The following is a 15,685-nucleotide window of genomic DNA, read 5'->3' as shown; positions in this document are numbered from 1 at the left end:
CTTCCCTCAGCCCTCCTGTGCACTCACAGGAGTCGCGAGGAGACAGACAGAGGAAGTGAGAGAGAGGTTGGGGAGGCGGGTTCTCCAGACTTGAAGGGCTTCCGGAATCTCTGAGTGGGCAGGAAGGATTGCCCGACTCCTTGGCTCTTGGGGGGTTTCCCGTTCTGGAGGCGCTGGCAGGGAGCTTCTCTGGCCCATCTGGCCCTCCCGGGCCGGCCGGGGTCGTCTGGGCTCACCTCTGAGACAGCAGGGTTCCGTGTGCACACACGGGGGCATCTCCACCTGGGGAGGTAGGTGGGTCTGTGCGCAGGGCTGCCCAGGGGCAGGCACCCCGACCTCTGCGGGGGCCCCCGGGGCCACTCAGACCCTCTCCTTCTTCACCCTCCTGCCAGACCAGCACTTGGAAAGCCTCAGTTTGGGGCAGCAGTCTCTCTGAAGGACAGGATATGGCCATGCTGATGCTGGGGCTCCTGTGGTGGGTGGAGGAGTGACGGCAAGGCAATTTGGGGATCCGTGGGCTTCCAGAAGCCACTGCAGGCCTTTGGCCATCCCTTCATCCCTTTTTTTACTCATAGATGGGGCTTGGTAGAAAAACATGAAGGTTCCCCAAGGTATAAGGAAGAATCCATGTTGGAGCTGGCCGATGCAGTCGCACATTGTGTGGTTTGGAGGGCTCTCTATGGGCACCCAGCCCGGGAGACCTCATGAACAGCAGCCAGGCTCCTGTAGGGTGCACTGACCTTCCTGGTGGGCCAGCTGCCTCACCCTTAGCCTTCAGACCACTGGGCTTTCATCAAGGTGGCCCCTCCACCCTCTCCTACCGTGGTCTACCCCCGCTTCCCCCCCTGGGGCCAGTCCTCCCTGTGTTTTCACTGGTCTCTTCTTGGTGCTCTTTCTCTTCCTATCTGCAAACTCTGACTCCTTCCTGACCCTGGTTCCCCCATCCGCCTCCCGATTGCTTAAAACACAATCACTTGTTGATGTAAGAAGCTTAGTAACAGTTATGAACAGGAGCCCGAGAAGGGCTTGCAGGGCATTTTTCTGATCCAGACACCCAAGGTGGCTGAGTAGCTCTAGCCAGCGAACTCCTCCCATCACCGAGACTGCAGGGCCGGGAGGTGACTGGCCCATGGCCTCTGGCCTGCAGCCAGGCCTATCCGAAGGGTGGCATGCAGGCAAGGGTTGGGTGGTAGAGGGAAGCCTGGATGACTGTGATGGGTCCCAGGGAGGGCATGCTTGGGTGGAGAGACAAGGAAGGAGACTGGGGGAGCAGGCCAGGGGTGGCACCAGCTGAGGTCTGGAGGGGAGGGGGCTGCATGGAAGGCGATCTTGCAGACAAGCAGCATGGGCCAGAAAACACAAAAGAAAGGCTGGGAGAGAGGTTCACTAGGGCAGGCGTGTCCCCTTCTTCATGCTCACTCATTTTCTTCATTCCTCTGGCTTCCCCTTTGGCCACCTGTCCTTCCTTTTCCACCCTCCCTACTTCCCCCAGCTATATTAGCTCACTTCTAGAATGGAGGGAGGATGTGGCCACTCTGGAAGAGCTTCCTGGCAGGTTGGAGGAGACAAGGCCTGTTGCCCTAGCCCTGAAGAAGCTCTTTCAGAATTCCACATGTGACATCAGAACAACAAGGGTTGTAGAGGAAGCAAGGTGGTCTTCCTCGCTAGCTACAGCATCCCCGTGGCCCTCTCTCCTGCATCCCCTCCCTCTACAGAGACTGGAACAGACATAGAGTGGCTCAGCGGAAAGGGCTAGAGGTAGCAGGAGGGAGGCAGGGAGGTGAGAGGGTCAGGGGAAGAGGGAAAGGGGAGAGACTGGGGGGCAGGGAGAGGGATTATCTGTGTTGGGAATGTTGCAGTGGTAAAGACAGGCATATGTAAGTGTTCATTTACTTGTTTGTTTTTTACAATATCTCCTTAAAATAGGTATAGGGCAAGGAGAGTGACGACCAGGGTGTGTGGCAAACCTGGTCCAGAGGGCAACTTGAGTGATCATGGGATAAAGCAAATCTTTTGATGGTGGATGGAACCCTGGAAGCACTTAAGGTGAGCACCTTGCCAGAGTCATGCAGCCCATTGGTGGCAGTGCTGGGACAGAGGAGTGCAGTATGGCTTTGGCAGTAGCCAGCACCTTCACCGGACCCTTTACTCAGGCCTGTGAGCCTTTTCTCTGGGACCGCAGATGATGTTTTCAGAAAACATTTGTGTCTGCTCCCTGATAGGTCCAAAAGGCCATCTGGGATTGGTGGAGAGATAGCACCAGGCCATATTCGGGGACAGGCAAGTGTGACCAGAGGTTTGGCTGAGGCTGGTTGTCCTTCGTGGATGCCAGCGACACTGTGCAGACCAGGAAGGGCAGTGCCATAGTGCCGTTGTCACCCCACTTCCCTTTGTTGAGCACCTGTGATGTGTGATGCCGTGTGTGGATGCCCTCCAGGAACTCACAGATCAGAGAAAACGCCTCTTGGGAGGAAGAAGTTCTTCATATTTATCGTCTCCCTGAATCATGGGTTAGGCTGGCCCTTTGGTCAGAAGTTTGGGCCTTCGGTCTAGAACCAATCACTAAAGTGTTTCCCTGAGCCCAGCCCCATGAGGGATCTGAGAGAGGTGCAGGGCATGGCCCTGTCCTCAGGGGAACTCTGGCTGCAGAGCCACCCGCAGCAGCTGGGGAACCATAGGTGCTGAGGACAGCTGTGGTCATGCTTTGTGGGTTCTGGGAGAAGGGAGCCCTAAGAGACAGGTGTGGGGTTCCTTCTGGGTTGGGGAGGATGAGACAATGGCATCTGTGAGAGCTGTCTGAGCCAGGGCCCAGCTGGGCTTGGCCTGGAATGTAAGAGAGCTGGGAGGAGGATCAGGGCATAGCCCCAGGACCCGCAGGGGACAGGCAGGGCCCTGAAGGAGATAGGCAGGCTTCAGCAGAGACTATGTCCAGCAGGGTCTCCAGGTAGCAGCCAGAAGAGGGCTGGGAAGCTCACTCTCTGGCTCCCAGCCTGCCTCTTCCTGCTCTGTGGTTGTCAGACTCCTCTCCTCACTCACCCTGTGTGGCACTCCTGTCACCCCCAGAGCTGGGGGCGGTGACTGGGGCGCTGGGAAATGTTGTGAATGGCAGAGCTGCTCCACGTCCCAGCCTTCCTCCTAAGGGGGGAGAGCATCCAACCATGAGGCATTTTCCCGGCGCTAAGGATAACCTCGTAGGAGGCAGAGGGAATCCAATTAGATGGGCAAGGCTGGGAAGGCTGAGGGCATATGTGGGAGGTTTCTTTTCACTTTCTGGCTTCCCCAGGACCTAGAAGAGAAATTATAGCCAGCTTCCTCATTCCTACCCCCAGTTCCCCTTCCTGGGGCCACTATCACACCCTGATTCCTCTTGTCATTCATCCCCTTCTCACTCAAGGGTGACAGAGTCCCACTGAGGTGGAACTTTTAGACAGGGCTTACCCAGGGCAGTGGCCACCACTGTTTCCTTCCTCTTGCTCATTGCCTCCTGCCTCTGGAATGGGGCGGGGGGAGGGGGTACAACCTCTTGCATCCCTGGAGCTGGATCCCCTTCTGCACCTGGGCTCTTCTGAGCTCCGTAGTGATTGTCCTCTTTCCCCAACTCTGCTCTAGTTCAGCACTGATAAAGTGACCAATGACCTCACTCCCTCGACCCACCAACCCCAATGGCCTGGGGGCAGCCAAATCCATGAGCCTGGGTCCTCCTGCCTCGAAGATGCCTCTCTCAGTCTTTTTTCAGAGGTAGTTATGGGGGCACATAAAAGTGTGTGTGTAGGAGGGTGGATGTGGCATGGATGTGGGCAGATCCCTTGGCCTCCTCTGGCCTTTTCCAGTGCCCCACACATAGTAGGAGTGGCTCTACCCAAGGGACTTCTCCCTGCCTCCTGTTGTCCCCATTTCCCTCGCCTGTGCTTCTGGGAGGGTAAAGGGGCCACTCTTTCTATGAGATGAAGAGGCCTTCCCAGCAAGCCTCCTAGGAGAAGGTTCTGGAAGTTCTGTCCTGTTGGGTGCTAGGCACGGAGACAAATTCTCAGCCTTTTCTCTCTCTCTGCTGGGTGCCATCTGAAGGGTGCCTTTTTGGGTAAAGCACAGTCCTCAGTCCGTTGTTAGTACCCTCCCTCAGTCGGGGCCTGCCAAGGGGCTCTGAGTCTTGTCATCTTGTCAGAAGCTGTCCTCGGAGGTGTGAGGAACTCCAATTAAGCATTCAGCCAGTCTGCCTGTGTGGGGGGCCTGGGCTGTGGGGGAGGCAGCCTTGTGCTGGCGCGGTGACTAATCTTTGCAATACCAATTATGAGCCTCTGAGAAGGTGGTGGGAAGGTGGGAGAGGGAGGTGAGGGAGGCGGGGGAGGCAGGGGAGGTGAAGGCCGGGGATTCCTCATCCCGTCAACTGCCTGGCTCTCCATGCAGGCCATGTGGGCCAGAGGAGAGTCAGAGATCCTGAGAGAGAGGAAACCCTCGAGGACCCAGACTACCCCCAGGAGAACCCTGCATCCCTGTAGGGTCCCAAGTGCCTTGTATTTGGGCTCATCTAACATGTTCAGAGGACCCTGGCTATCCCAGGCTTTCTCCCTACACCTCTGAGGTCACTGGGATAGGCCTCAAGGTACAGAGAGAGAATCTGAGGCATAGAGAAGTGACTGGTCAGAGGTCAGCCAGCTAAGAGGTGACCAAGTTAGATGCATAGATGGCTCTGACTCAGGACCAATAAGGTTTTTATGGTGTTGCATATGAGCTCTTACATCATCTAGGGCACAGGCCACAAGTACCCCCATCCCCCATTATATAGGGGCACTGAAAAGCCCAGGGGGCAAGGCCTGGGGCTGGCTCCCTGGCCCCCCGACCACCTCCTCACAGAATGAGTCTTCCTTCAGGAAGCTGAGCAGCGTCTCCACTGGGCATGTTCATTCCCCTGGCAGATGCCTATCCATTACCTACTGCAGGCCTGGCATGGTGCTTAGCATGGAGACTGGGAAAGGCCAGTCTCCAAGATGAGAGAGTCTGCCGGAAATCAGTAGCGAAAAGAAGAGGCACTGAGGATCCCAGGAAAAAAAACCCTACAGTCTGCCTCGCAGGAGGCCTGGGTGGGACAGAGATGGATTTTCACCTGAGTCTAGGACGTGGGGGAGAGTGGAACAGGATCTGCCAGTGGGCAGCGGAGAGGCAGGGCAGTAACAGGGCCGAGAACAGAGGCTCTTCTCCTTGGGCCTCTGCGGCACAGTCAGCCCAGCTGCTCCAGAGGCATGGCAGGTCTGTCCCCTTGACCCAGGGGACACTTCAGGGCCCAGCCAAGAGAAGCGTGGGAACAGCACTTAAATAGGAATGAAGGCCTTTCCCAATCCCTCAGACTTCCAGGAAAATGTTAGGTTTCAGGCCTTAATCTCTAAATGTAGTTCTTTGTGTTTGGAGCTTATGAAGTATCAGCATACAGAAGGTGACTAGCTATTTCTATTGTTCAAGGAGCACAAATGCGAGGAAATGGGGCTTCAACTCCAACCTGGGGGGTTTGGACTGGCCTCGTAAATCCTCCTGAGAGCGAGGAGGGCACAGTGGTCTGGTGGGTGTAGTTAAAAGTGGGGTTGCTTCCCAGGCATCTTGTAGTAGGTGACAGATGACAGTTTCCTTTCTCACCAAGGCCTGGTCACCTTCCCTGGTGACAGAGGTCTTTGTTCCCCAGACCCTTTCTACAGTTTTTTGAGGCTCAGAGTAGCTAATGCCTTGAAATCTGTTTCTCCAGAGCAACCAGTCCTCTTCCTCCCTGGAAGATGATACAGGGCAGGGAGGAATCTCAATTCCTCCAGAGACCCACAGACAGGGGTTATGGGGGTGACAACATCTTGTTGATGTTTTGAGGTTCCCCTGTTCTCCCGGGCGCTCTCAAGAAGATGCTTTTCAGATCCTGACAATTACCTGGGGTGGGAATTATGAGGCCCGGAGGCAGATACAAGTGGCCAGGTCAGCAGTCCTTCATCCACTGGACAAATGTGGACAAGGCACCAAAGTGATGGTTAGATGGACTCCTTGGATCCCAAGTGGGCCTAATGATCAGCCTCAGATTCTCCTTTCCAGAAAAGGACCAGAGGATCTCTCTGGTTCCTGGCTAAGGGGAAACGAAACAGACACATGATGAGTGCCTACATGCATCTGCCCCGTGCCTGGAACTGCACAGCCTTGTGGCGTAGACGGCATCTTCCATCTACAGCTGTGCAAATGGCCTCAAAGAGACTCTGTACTTGCCTAAGCTAACTATTAGCAGCCCGCCGTGCTGGGGGGCACATCTGGAACTCTTGTCTTTGGAGTGGAACAAGGCCCTGATTGGGGATGACAGATGACCCTTTGCCTCCTGTTGGGCTGATCCTGGGTGCCCTGTACTGAGCAGAGGTCTTCGAGCTGACACAACAGGTCCCCTTTGGGACTGTGGAGGCATCCCCTCTTCGGTGCCCTGCCCACCACGTCGGTTGCATTTGGCAGTGAGAGCCTTGTGGAGGAGTAGGGAGTCCGGGAGAAGGGGGAGGGGAAGGGGCTGCTGGAAACTCCCCGAGGCAGAGGGAACCGGGCTGGGAGTGGGGAGGAGGGACACGGGGGTGGGTTCCAGGCTTTTCCCCACACTTCCTCAGGGATCGCTTTACATAACCAGGGCTGCTTAGTCACCGCTTTTTACTTTTTTTTTGGAAACAATTTTCTCAGCATCACAGCTCCCGTCTCCATCCCTTACTAGTCACCGGTGCTAGGGAAGTCCCTTTTCTTCCGTTCCCTAGGCAACCCAGCACATTTGCCTTTCAAATGATCCAAGGCCTGGGCGGGGGTAGGAGTTCCCTCCCCCTGTACCCGGCCTCCCACACAGCCACTCCCCACCTCAGTTGGCGATGTCATGTGGCCCAGTCACCAGGAGAAATCTGGAAGACCAAGCGCCCTGCCTGGCATCAGCCCCTATTCTAGACCCTCACATTTTTAGGCCTGAAGTTTGGCTCAGACTCAGAGCTCCCAGCTCCTGTCTGGAGGCACCCATGTTGGACTTCAGACATGGCAGGCTCTCCTCACTCCTCTCTTGGTGGGGGAAATGGCAGAGCTGGGCCTGTTTTCAGCAAGGCCCAGGAAACCTGGAACGGGAACCACCCACCCTGCCACCCCAGCTTGTGAACAGGGCCTGCGGGCCTTGGTCCCCTCCTCGCTCCCAATATCTTCCCGTGGGGCTAGGATTTGGAGGTCTTCTCAGTCCCTGTCTGGCTCCCTTTGCTATGGCCTGTGTCAGCCTTGACGGGATGGAGATGCCCAATTGCTTGGGAAACAGACTTGATGTAGGGGTGGGGGTGAGTGCGGGAGTTCTCACGGTGGATGCCAGAGTCATTGAGTAGAGGGCCCAGAAGTCCAGACCTGGCATGCCGTCCCACACTCCCCGCTTCAGAGGCCCTGATGGCTGTCCTGATATGACTGACACAAGGTGCCTGACCAGGGGGTTCAATACAACAAATTAAAGGTGACTGGATGAGCTATAAAAATGGCATGGCACAAAATCACAGAGCATGCAGGAACCCTCCACTCATTCATTCAAAACAAATCTGCACAGAATCTACTACATAAATTGCACAAGTCCTCGAAAACCTACTGGATCCAGACCCTTGCCTTCAGGGCTCGAAAGTGCCCAAACCATCCATCAGAGTTTTATAGCACTTCAATTTTTACACAGGGTCCATATATAGAAAATTTCATAGGGGCACACGGGGTTCTCCTTAGGAGAAGAGTCTCTTAGAATGTCTTCTGCAGGCAGAGGTTCTTAACCTAAGATCCGTGAGCAGGCTTCAAGGGGTTTATGAATGGCCAGAAATTGCCTGATCGTATATATCCGTGTGTGCCTATGCAACAGACCCATCTCCTTCCTGAGATGGGGGTCGGTGACCTTCAGGGGTTAAGGACCCTTCCAGATGTTAGAGGCTGGCCCAGCTTTGGAAGTAGCAGGTCTTCAGATAGTCCTGGGAGAAAGCCCATATGTGCAACACGCCTCGGGGGGGGGGGGAGGGTTTGAGTGCTCATAACCTAGTGATCAACTTCCCAGAGTCAAGGGAAGACCCTCTGGGCCCCCAGCCCTCCTGCTTAGACCCCAGGCTTCATCTCAGCCAGAGGATATGGGACAGGCGTGACAGGCAGACTGGGCCTCTCCACTGAGCTAGGCTCACTGAGGCTTGGGTCCAGAGGCACGGGCTAGGGCTCCTCGGGGCTCTGTCTCCCCTATTCCAACCTCATTTTGACTTCCTTTCTATATTTAGGTCTTTTCTCAGTCCTTTCTTGAGCATAAGGAATGATGCCTAGCCATTCTCTCAGTGCTTTCAATGCTCTTTCCCTCTGAGGAGAGGTGTGGACGCCATCCAAACAGGAAGGGTGAGAGTCTGCAAAAGCCTGCCTCCTGGGATTTCGGCATGGCCCACTCCCTCTGCCCCACCTTGGCTTCTTCAGTAGCCTGTGGTGCTGGGGCTGCTCTGGAGAGACTCACAAGGGGCCAGGCTCTCCAAGAGTAGCTGACTTGGTGCTCCCAGGGGGCTCTCGGCTGTTTTTTTGAGGTTGCTGGTCAGGTGCTCAGGCTCTGGTGGAATCAGGGTCCCGGATTCAACCAGCATTCAACTAGGGTCATTGTGCTCCACGAGATCTCAGAGACAAGATCATGACCATGGCAGGAAAGAGCAGAACTCACTTAACACGCCTGGTGATCAAGTGCTTCTTGCACACCGAGAGTGGAGACTGCACAGGCCTCAGAGCCAGGCCAGAGGGTGAGGCCCAGAGTCACTCACTGCCAATGAACTTGGGAAGGCTATGTAACCTCTCCGGGCCCAGGAGGCCAAGGGCATCTCTGTGATAGCCGGTGGTGGAGATTACAGAGATAGATCATGTCCAGTGCCCGCCTGGACCCCGGCATACAGCAGGTACTCCATCTCTGTTAGTTTTCTTCTGTCCCCATCATCGGCACCCACACTGCCAAAACTGAGTGCCTAGTGCTATGAAAGGGAAGACGGGTGCCAGAAAGGGCTGAAGGAACAGATGAAGGAAGGCTCAGGGGAAGAGGTGGGACCAAGGAGAATAGCAACAAGAATAAACATAAACAACACATTTGGAGGGGAGGATGGGCTCGGGACTCCAAGGCAGGAAAGAGGACCAGGCTAGGCAGGAAGAGACGGACTGCGGCTATCTTGCAGTTCTTAAGACTTGTCACTGATACTTTGTTTTTAAGGAAACTGAGGCATTGGGGTGACTGGGATGAGCCTCCTGGCCTTGAATTCTGGCCCTTTTGCCAGCCACTGGACGTGACCCTGCAGCCAACCTCCCATCCTGGGAGATGTGCCAGGCTTGGGTGCTGCCAGCCGGGTGCCTGATTTAGCACACGCCTTGTTAAGAGAAGCTAATTAACAAACCTGCATTTAAATAAGCAGCCGCCCGGGTGTTTGTAACCACCGCCTTATTGAATTGTGACAAGTTATTAGCCCTTGCATGTTAAATGAAACAGAAGCATCCAGGAAAAACCCCTAAATCCAGTCTGCATAAAGCAGATTCCTGCTGAGAAAGTGACAGCAAAAACGGATTCAGGATTCACTCGCAGCTTTGGGGAGAACTCCAGGCCTCCCTTCCTTGAAGGTTACATAATCCTCCGTCAACAGTGATGACACCAGGAGAAAGGCAAGAGCAGGAAGGGAGGGCCATCCGAGATGCTCTGAGCTCCATCTGGGTCTCTGCCACCTTTTGGAGGTGCTGGAGACACAGTGGGAACCAGGGGGTTGAGGGGGGCCACACAGCACCAACCCACGGCCACAAACACGCGCTGCGGGCTGTGAGCTCCAGCTGCCTGCTTCCTCGGGGCCCCAGTGTGCCTAGACACTATGTCACCCCGTTCGGCTCTGCTTTTGGACAACAGAACAACCTAGCACAGACCCATGGGGGTCCGACCTCTCCATGGCATTGACTTTACTCAGGGAATGTCTCTCTGAGCGCCCACCAACAAGGACACCAGGCCTTATGCAGTGGAGTTGGAAGCGGTCACTTCCTCAAGTTATATTCCCCGACCATCTGGGGCACCTGCGGGAACCTGGCCCAGACATCGCCTCGGTGCCTCCTACCCAGAAACTCAGAGCAGAGCTATGGCCGTATCGAGATCCTCCCATGTGGATCCTGAGCAATCTTCAATGTGGAGGAGACCACATCTCCGGGATGGGGTAAGATGATAAAGGCAGGGACACGGGTTGCCTTGAAGAATGTCAAGGTGAGTCTGGTTTGGGACAAGCCTGGTGTGATGCCCCACCACCGGCGCTGCTCCTATTATCAGGGAGAGGCGCTGGAAAGGGAAGCCTAGCTAGGGAGGCAGGGCTGGTCTGGGTTGCTGGGAGTCTGATGGGGTCACGCCACTGATGAGTGGTGTGACCCGGAAAGCTACAAAACCTCTCTGAGACTGCTTCTTGATTTAAAATGGGAACAACTGGGACGTCTGGGTGGCTCAGCGGTTGAATGTCTGCCTTTGGCCCAGGGCGTGATCCTGGGGTCCTGGGATCGAGTCCCATGTTGGGCTCCTTGCATGGAGCCTGCTTCTACCCCTCATGAATAAATAAATAAAATCTTAAAAAAAAAAAAAAAAAAATATATATATATATATATATATATATATATATATATATAAAGGAAACAATTGGAGTGCCTGGGTGGTTCAGTCAGTTGAGCATCTGACTCTTGGTTTCAGCTCAGGTCGTGATCTCAGGGTCATGGGATCAAGTTCCGAGTTGGGCTCCATGCTAAGCATGGAGTCTGCTTGGGTTTCTCCCTTTCCCTCTGCCCCAGGCTTGTTCTCTCTCTCTCTCATAAATAAGTAAATCTTAAAATATATATATATATATACACGAACAAGAGCTATCACACAGAGTCCTCTGAGGAGTCAATGAGAGAATGTCTACAAACGGTGTCTGGCATCCAGTAAGCCCTTAATGAACGCTAATTAAGGAGGCAGTGACAGGACCGGCCGGCAAATGGAGTGCAGTTCCCTGGAATCACTGCTGCTCAAAGTTGAGCCTAGAGCTGAGTTTAAATTTTGGCTCTGCTCCTTACTAGCTACATGACCCTGGATAAGGTCCTGAATCCCCTGCACCTGGTCTCCTTCTCTATCAGAGAGCATTCGTGTTATCTCACAGCACCATGGTGAGAATGGAATGATTTAATGCAAGTGTGGGAAGTGCCCAGCACAGAGCAGAGATGGACAACATGCTGGCTTTCCTTTCCCTTCTCCCCGCTACCCACTTCGTCCACCCTCCTTTTGTCTCTCAGCAAAAGAATTGCTAAGCTGTCCATCATGGACAGTTCTGAGCTAGTGACACCAGGGGAAGAGTACTCTGATACATCATGGTATTTTGAGTGTGTTTTCTTTAGAATTAGGATGGGACCTATGGAAAGAGGTTGGACATACTTCCGGACTTTGAAAACCCATCTCTTGGTGGCTTTTAAAAAGTTGCCATGGCAGTTTGAGGGTGCACAGAAGAAACAATCTCTTTCTGTTCAGTTCCTCCAACAGTCTGCTTTCAACCAACTGATCAAAGGATATTTATCCTTTGATAAAGCACACACTTCCTGCAAAGCTCTATGTCTGTGGGCAAGGGAGCTCCTAGGCAAAGCAGATGATCAGTGCCTGGGAATCACACCAAGGGAAGAGGGCTGGCCCCCTCGAATTCAGGGGCGGGTTCCTCCAGGAACAACTCCCAGATGCCTATCTTGGAATGAGGGAAGGATGTGCACAGGTGAGCAGAGGGGCAGTATTCTAGAAGAATGAAACAGTGAGTGAAGTTAAAGAGTTGCTTTGCTGTCTGTTTCGAGACATGTCAGTTAAGCTAGGGTGAAGAGTTTGTACAGGGCACATGGTCAGAAAGGCAAGAATTACACGGGTCTTAAAATCTCAAACTGATCTTGCCTGGCAGACATTCTCCAGGTCTGGGAATTGACCAAAGTGGAAGAAGGGGGGACACCAGCCTTTTGTCAGGTCAGTTTTATTTCCATAGTACTCCTTTCCTCTCCTTGTGGTCAAAAGTTATTCTTTGTACAGATTCCCAGTTGGCTGATGATGGCAAAGAGAAAAGAGGCATTAACTAGTAATGGTAACCTTCACTCTTCTCTACCACTGCCCTTCGATGAACAAGCATGCAAGATAAGAAGGATTAAACGTGGCTTCTACTCTCAAGTATTTGAGTCTAGTTGGGGAGTCAGAGAAATAAACTACTACTAGCACTACTACTACCAGTACTGTTGCTAGTACCTGCACTTCTGTGCTCAGTTCCCTAATGGAGAAGTGTATGAGCCACGGTGGTGGTTTCCTAGGGGCGAGGTGGCTTAATGCTGCCTAAAGGAGGGGAGGCCAGAGAAAACCTTGTGAAGGGTGAGAGGTCTAAGCTTAGTCTTAAAAGATGATGGAGGCAGACAAGCAGGGTAGGGAAGAGCTTAACTGACCACATGCCAAGAAGGAGCCCAGGAAGTTACTGTTGGGGTGGGAATGGGGGGCCCTGTGGGGGGCTGGTGAGGAGGCCATGGAGACATGAGGCCAGTGAAGAGGCCCAGCCGGTCAGGGAGGGCCCTATGTGCCACATCAAGGTGTGCAGCTTTAACCCTATGTGAGAAGCAGTCAGGGGGTTAAGTATGGGAGCAATCTGTTGAGGGCAGCCACTCTCAGGGAGATTCTCCAGGGATGGGCTGGAGGACAGGCTGAGGAACACAGAGACTAGAAGCAGGTGACCAGTTGGGCAGTGACTGCCTTGCTCCAGACTAGAGCTGGGGGAGGGCCTGCAAAAGACAGTGTGGGCTTCAGAGACTCAGGAGGCACAAGGCAGTGACTGGATGGGAGAATGGGAGAAGCAGGGAGAAGGGAGGCTCCAGGGCGAGCCACAGGTTTTCTGCCTGGGGTGGTGGTGATGCTGTGGAGGAGGAGGGGTCAGAGGCAGGGCTGCAGAGTAGAGGGGGAGGAGATAACCCATTTCACTTTCAGTGCATTGAGAATGGGCTTGCAGAGCAACTAGAGAGACAGATGAGCAATGGGCACCCAGGTCTGGAGCTCAGGAAGAGGCAAGATGGGGCGTGCTGCGAGCTGTGGGAATGCATGAGCCCATCCTGGGTAAGTCTGATGGGAAAAGGATACCAGGAGAACCTGGGAGCAACAGGCACTGGAAATCAGGTAGAGGGAAGCTGGGGGGAACATCATGGTCGCCTGGGAGAAGCATGTTTCAAAATCGGAGCTGATGCCTACTGGTCACAGAGATACCACTGGACGAGGATGACAAGTCTCCATCAAATGTGGTAGGGAGGGATCCCTGGGTGGCACAGCGGTTTAGTGCCTGCCTTTGGCCCAGGGCACGATCCTGGAGACCCGGGATCGAATCCCACGTCGGGCTCCCGGTGCATGGAGCCTGCTTCTCCCTCTGCCTGTGTCTCTGCCTCTCTCTCTCTCTGTGTGACTATCATAAATAAATAAAAATTAAAAAAAAAAAAAAAGAAAAAAAATGTGGGAGAGGGCCAAAGAAGGAATGGTGTCAGTGTGGGAAAGATGGACCGGAAGTGAAGAGGGAGACACTGCTCCTGCCACCTGCTCTGGGAAGCAGCCTGGCTGGGAAAGACAGCTAAGGGAGGGGTGGTGGTGGCTGTGGCTAGATGGGGTGAAGAGTTGGAGTAGGGGGGTGGGGGTGGGGAGTGTGCCCTGAGGCTGGCAGGGTCTGGTGGTGGTACCAACAGTGGCTGGCACTTCCCAGCTCTGTTCAAAGTCTCACACACACACTTGTGGCGAGTGCCCAGGGTCCCTACATCATCCCACCCCCTCCTGGGCCTCAGTGTCCTCACCTAGGAGAGAGGAAGGGGGCTGCCCCACCGCACGGGGATGTCTTCTTTCCACTCTAAAGTTAGATTGTCCTGATGCTTACTCACATGCTACTGATAGGAATTTCTAAATTCTGGAGGGCATTTTAGGAATACCTACCAAAAAGCCTTCGAATGTGTGACACCTTGGACCTCTGGGAACTTATCCTAAGGAAGTCACTACAGAGGTGAATGAAGAGCGTGTATTCACAACTTTGTTCATTGTAGCATTGGTAATAATATAAAAAAAATAGATACAACCTAATGTCCAATAGTAAGGGATTGGCTGAGTAAATTATAGTACATCCATATGGTAAACTACTTCTGCACTAAAAATCATGGTTTAGAAGAATATGTGTTGACATGGGAAAATGTTAATGATATATTGCTAAGTAAAAAAGCAGGCTACATTACAGAATGTACAGTATGATACATTCATTTTTAAAATTTTTGATTAGGACACAGACCAAATCTTTAATTAATGTCATTTTTTTCCTTCTCTTGGCAAGCAAGTGGAGTATTATCTGGAATAATGTAACTAAAAACTAAACAGACAGAGCTATACACTAAGTGTGTTCATGTAAATTTTTAAGTCATTAGAAAAATCAAAAGTAGGCCATCATTGAGTCAAGGAAGTAGAGAAATTCTGAAATTTAGAAGTGGGATTTGCCCTAGAGAACGTGAGGCCCGCCCTCCTCACTTTTTCTGATGAAGAAATCCCAGCTTGGCAGGAAGTCTAGCAGAGTTACAGGCCGAGGACCATGCTGGGGAGCCGGGCCTAGAACCGGGACCTCCAGTTTGTGCCAGGAGGCTGCACACCCCCCCCCCCCCCCCAGCAGAGAGCACCTGCTGATACTTATAAGGTGACTGCATTTCCGAGTGCTGTGAGGTGGGTCATTGGGCTCCTCCCCTCCTTTCAAGCCCAGGAGGCCTGTGTAGCTTAAGGCTGCTCCAGGGCTGCCAGACTGTTCCTGGGCTGACTGCCTCACTTCATTTTTGCTAAGCTGAACTTTGGGGAGATGGCTGCAAGTGTCCTGTTGTGCATGCTCATGCACTATTGCTGCCGTCCTCCTCTGAATGCAGGAGAGAGGGTGCTGGGCCTGGCCCCTTCTGTGGCCCTATGGCCATCTGACCACTATGGCCATGTTATCCTCTCTTGCCTGGAGGACTGCAATGGCCTTCTGACAGGTCTCCCTGCTATCGGAAGCAGCCAGGGCGGTCCTCTTAAAACCCAAGGAAAACATGCCCCTCTTCTGCTCACATGCCCTGACAGGGCCTCCTCATACACACACACAGCCAGCCTGAGCCCTCACCAGGCTCTGTTTCATCTGCTCCCTCATCTCCTGGACCTCCTCTTGCACAAGGCCTCACTTGTCCCCTACGCCCCCTGCAGCCACATGGGCCTCCCAGCAATTCCTGAGACATGGCAGCACCTGCCCTGCATCCTTTGCATTGGCTGGTTCCTCTCCGGGGGTGGGGTGGGAGGCTCTCCCCCCAGATCCCTGCTGGCCTTGCTCCCTGACCTCTCCCAAGTCTTCACTTCAATCTCATGCTCTCAATGAGCCCCTCCCTGAGCACTCTGGCTCTAGAGTCCCTCTGCATTTCCCCCAAGTAGCTAATAAGCCTTCTAACAGCTCCAGGTTCCCTATATGTTATGCTTATTGTTGTGTGTTTGTCTCCCTCTTCTAGGAAGTAAGCTCCGTGCGGGGAGGGAAGTTTGTTTTGTGCACTGGGGCATCCAAAGTACCTAGAATAGAGGGGTGGGGGGCAGAGGGCAGCCACTCAAAACATAGTTGTTGAATGAAAGCAAAACACAAGGAAAAGTTCCAAGCTTGGA

General features: G+C 53.5%; 1 protein-coding gene across 10 annotated transcripts in view; it reads right to left on the bottom strand.

Annotated features, from left to right (window-relative positions):
* Positions 1-15,685, bottom strand: part of PEBP4 (phosphatidylethanolamine binding protein 4) — a 247,070-nt gene that overhangs the window by 57,484 nt on the left and 173,901 nt on the right. The window contains exon 4 of one of the 10 annotated variants that reach the window (XM_077868841.1): positions 2,908-3,135. The exons of the other annotated variants lie outside the window; for them this stretch is intronic. Within the exon in view, the coding sequence (XP_077724967.1) occupies positions 2,923-3,135 (213 nt within the window). The 3' untranslated portion in view covers positions 2,908-2,922. Of the gene's footprint in view, positions 1-2,907; positions 3,136-15,685 lie in introns of those variants that run through there. 10 annotated transcript variants of the gene reach the window in all.

This window comes from Canis aureus, chromosome 24 (genome assembly GCF_053574225.1).
Source record: "Canis aureus isolate CA01 chromosome 24, VMU_Caureus_v.1.0, whole genome shotgun sequence".
NCBI lineage: Eukaryota > Metazoa > Chordata > Mammalia > Carnivora > Canidae > Canis > Canis aureus.
This window is presented reverse-complemented; position numbering and strand designations above follow the sequence as displayed.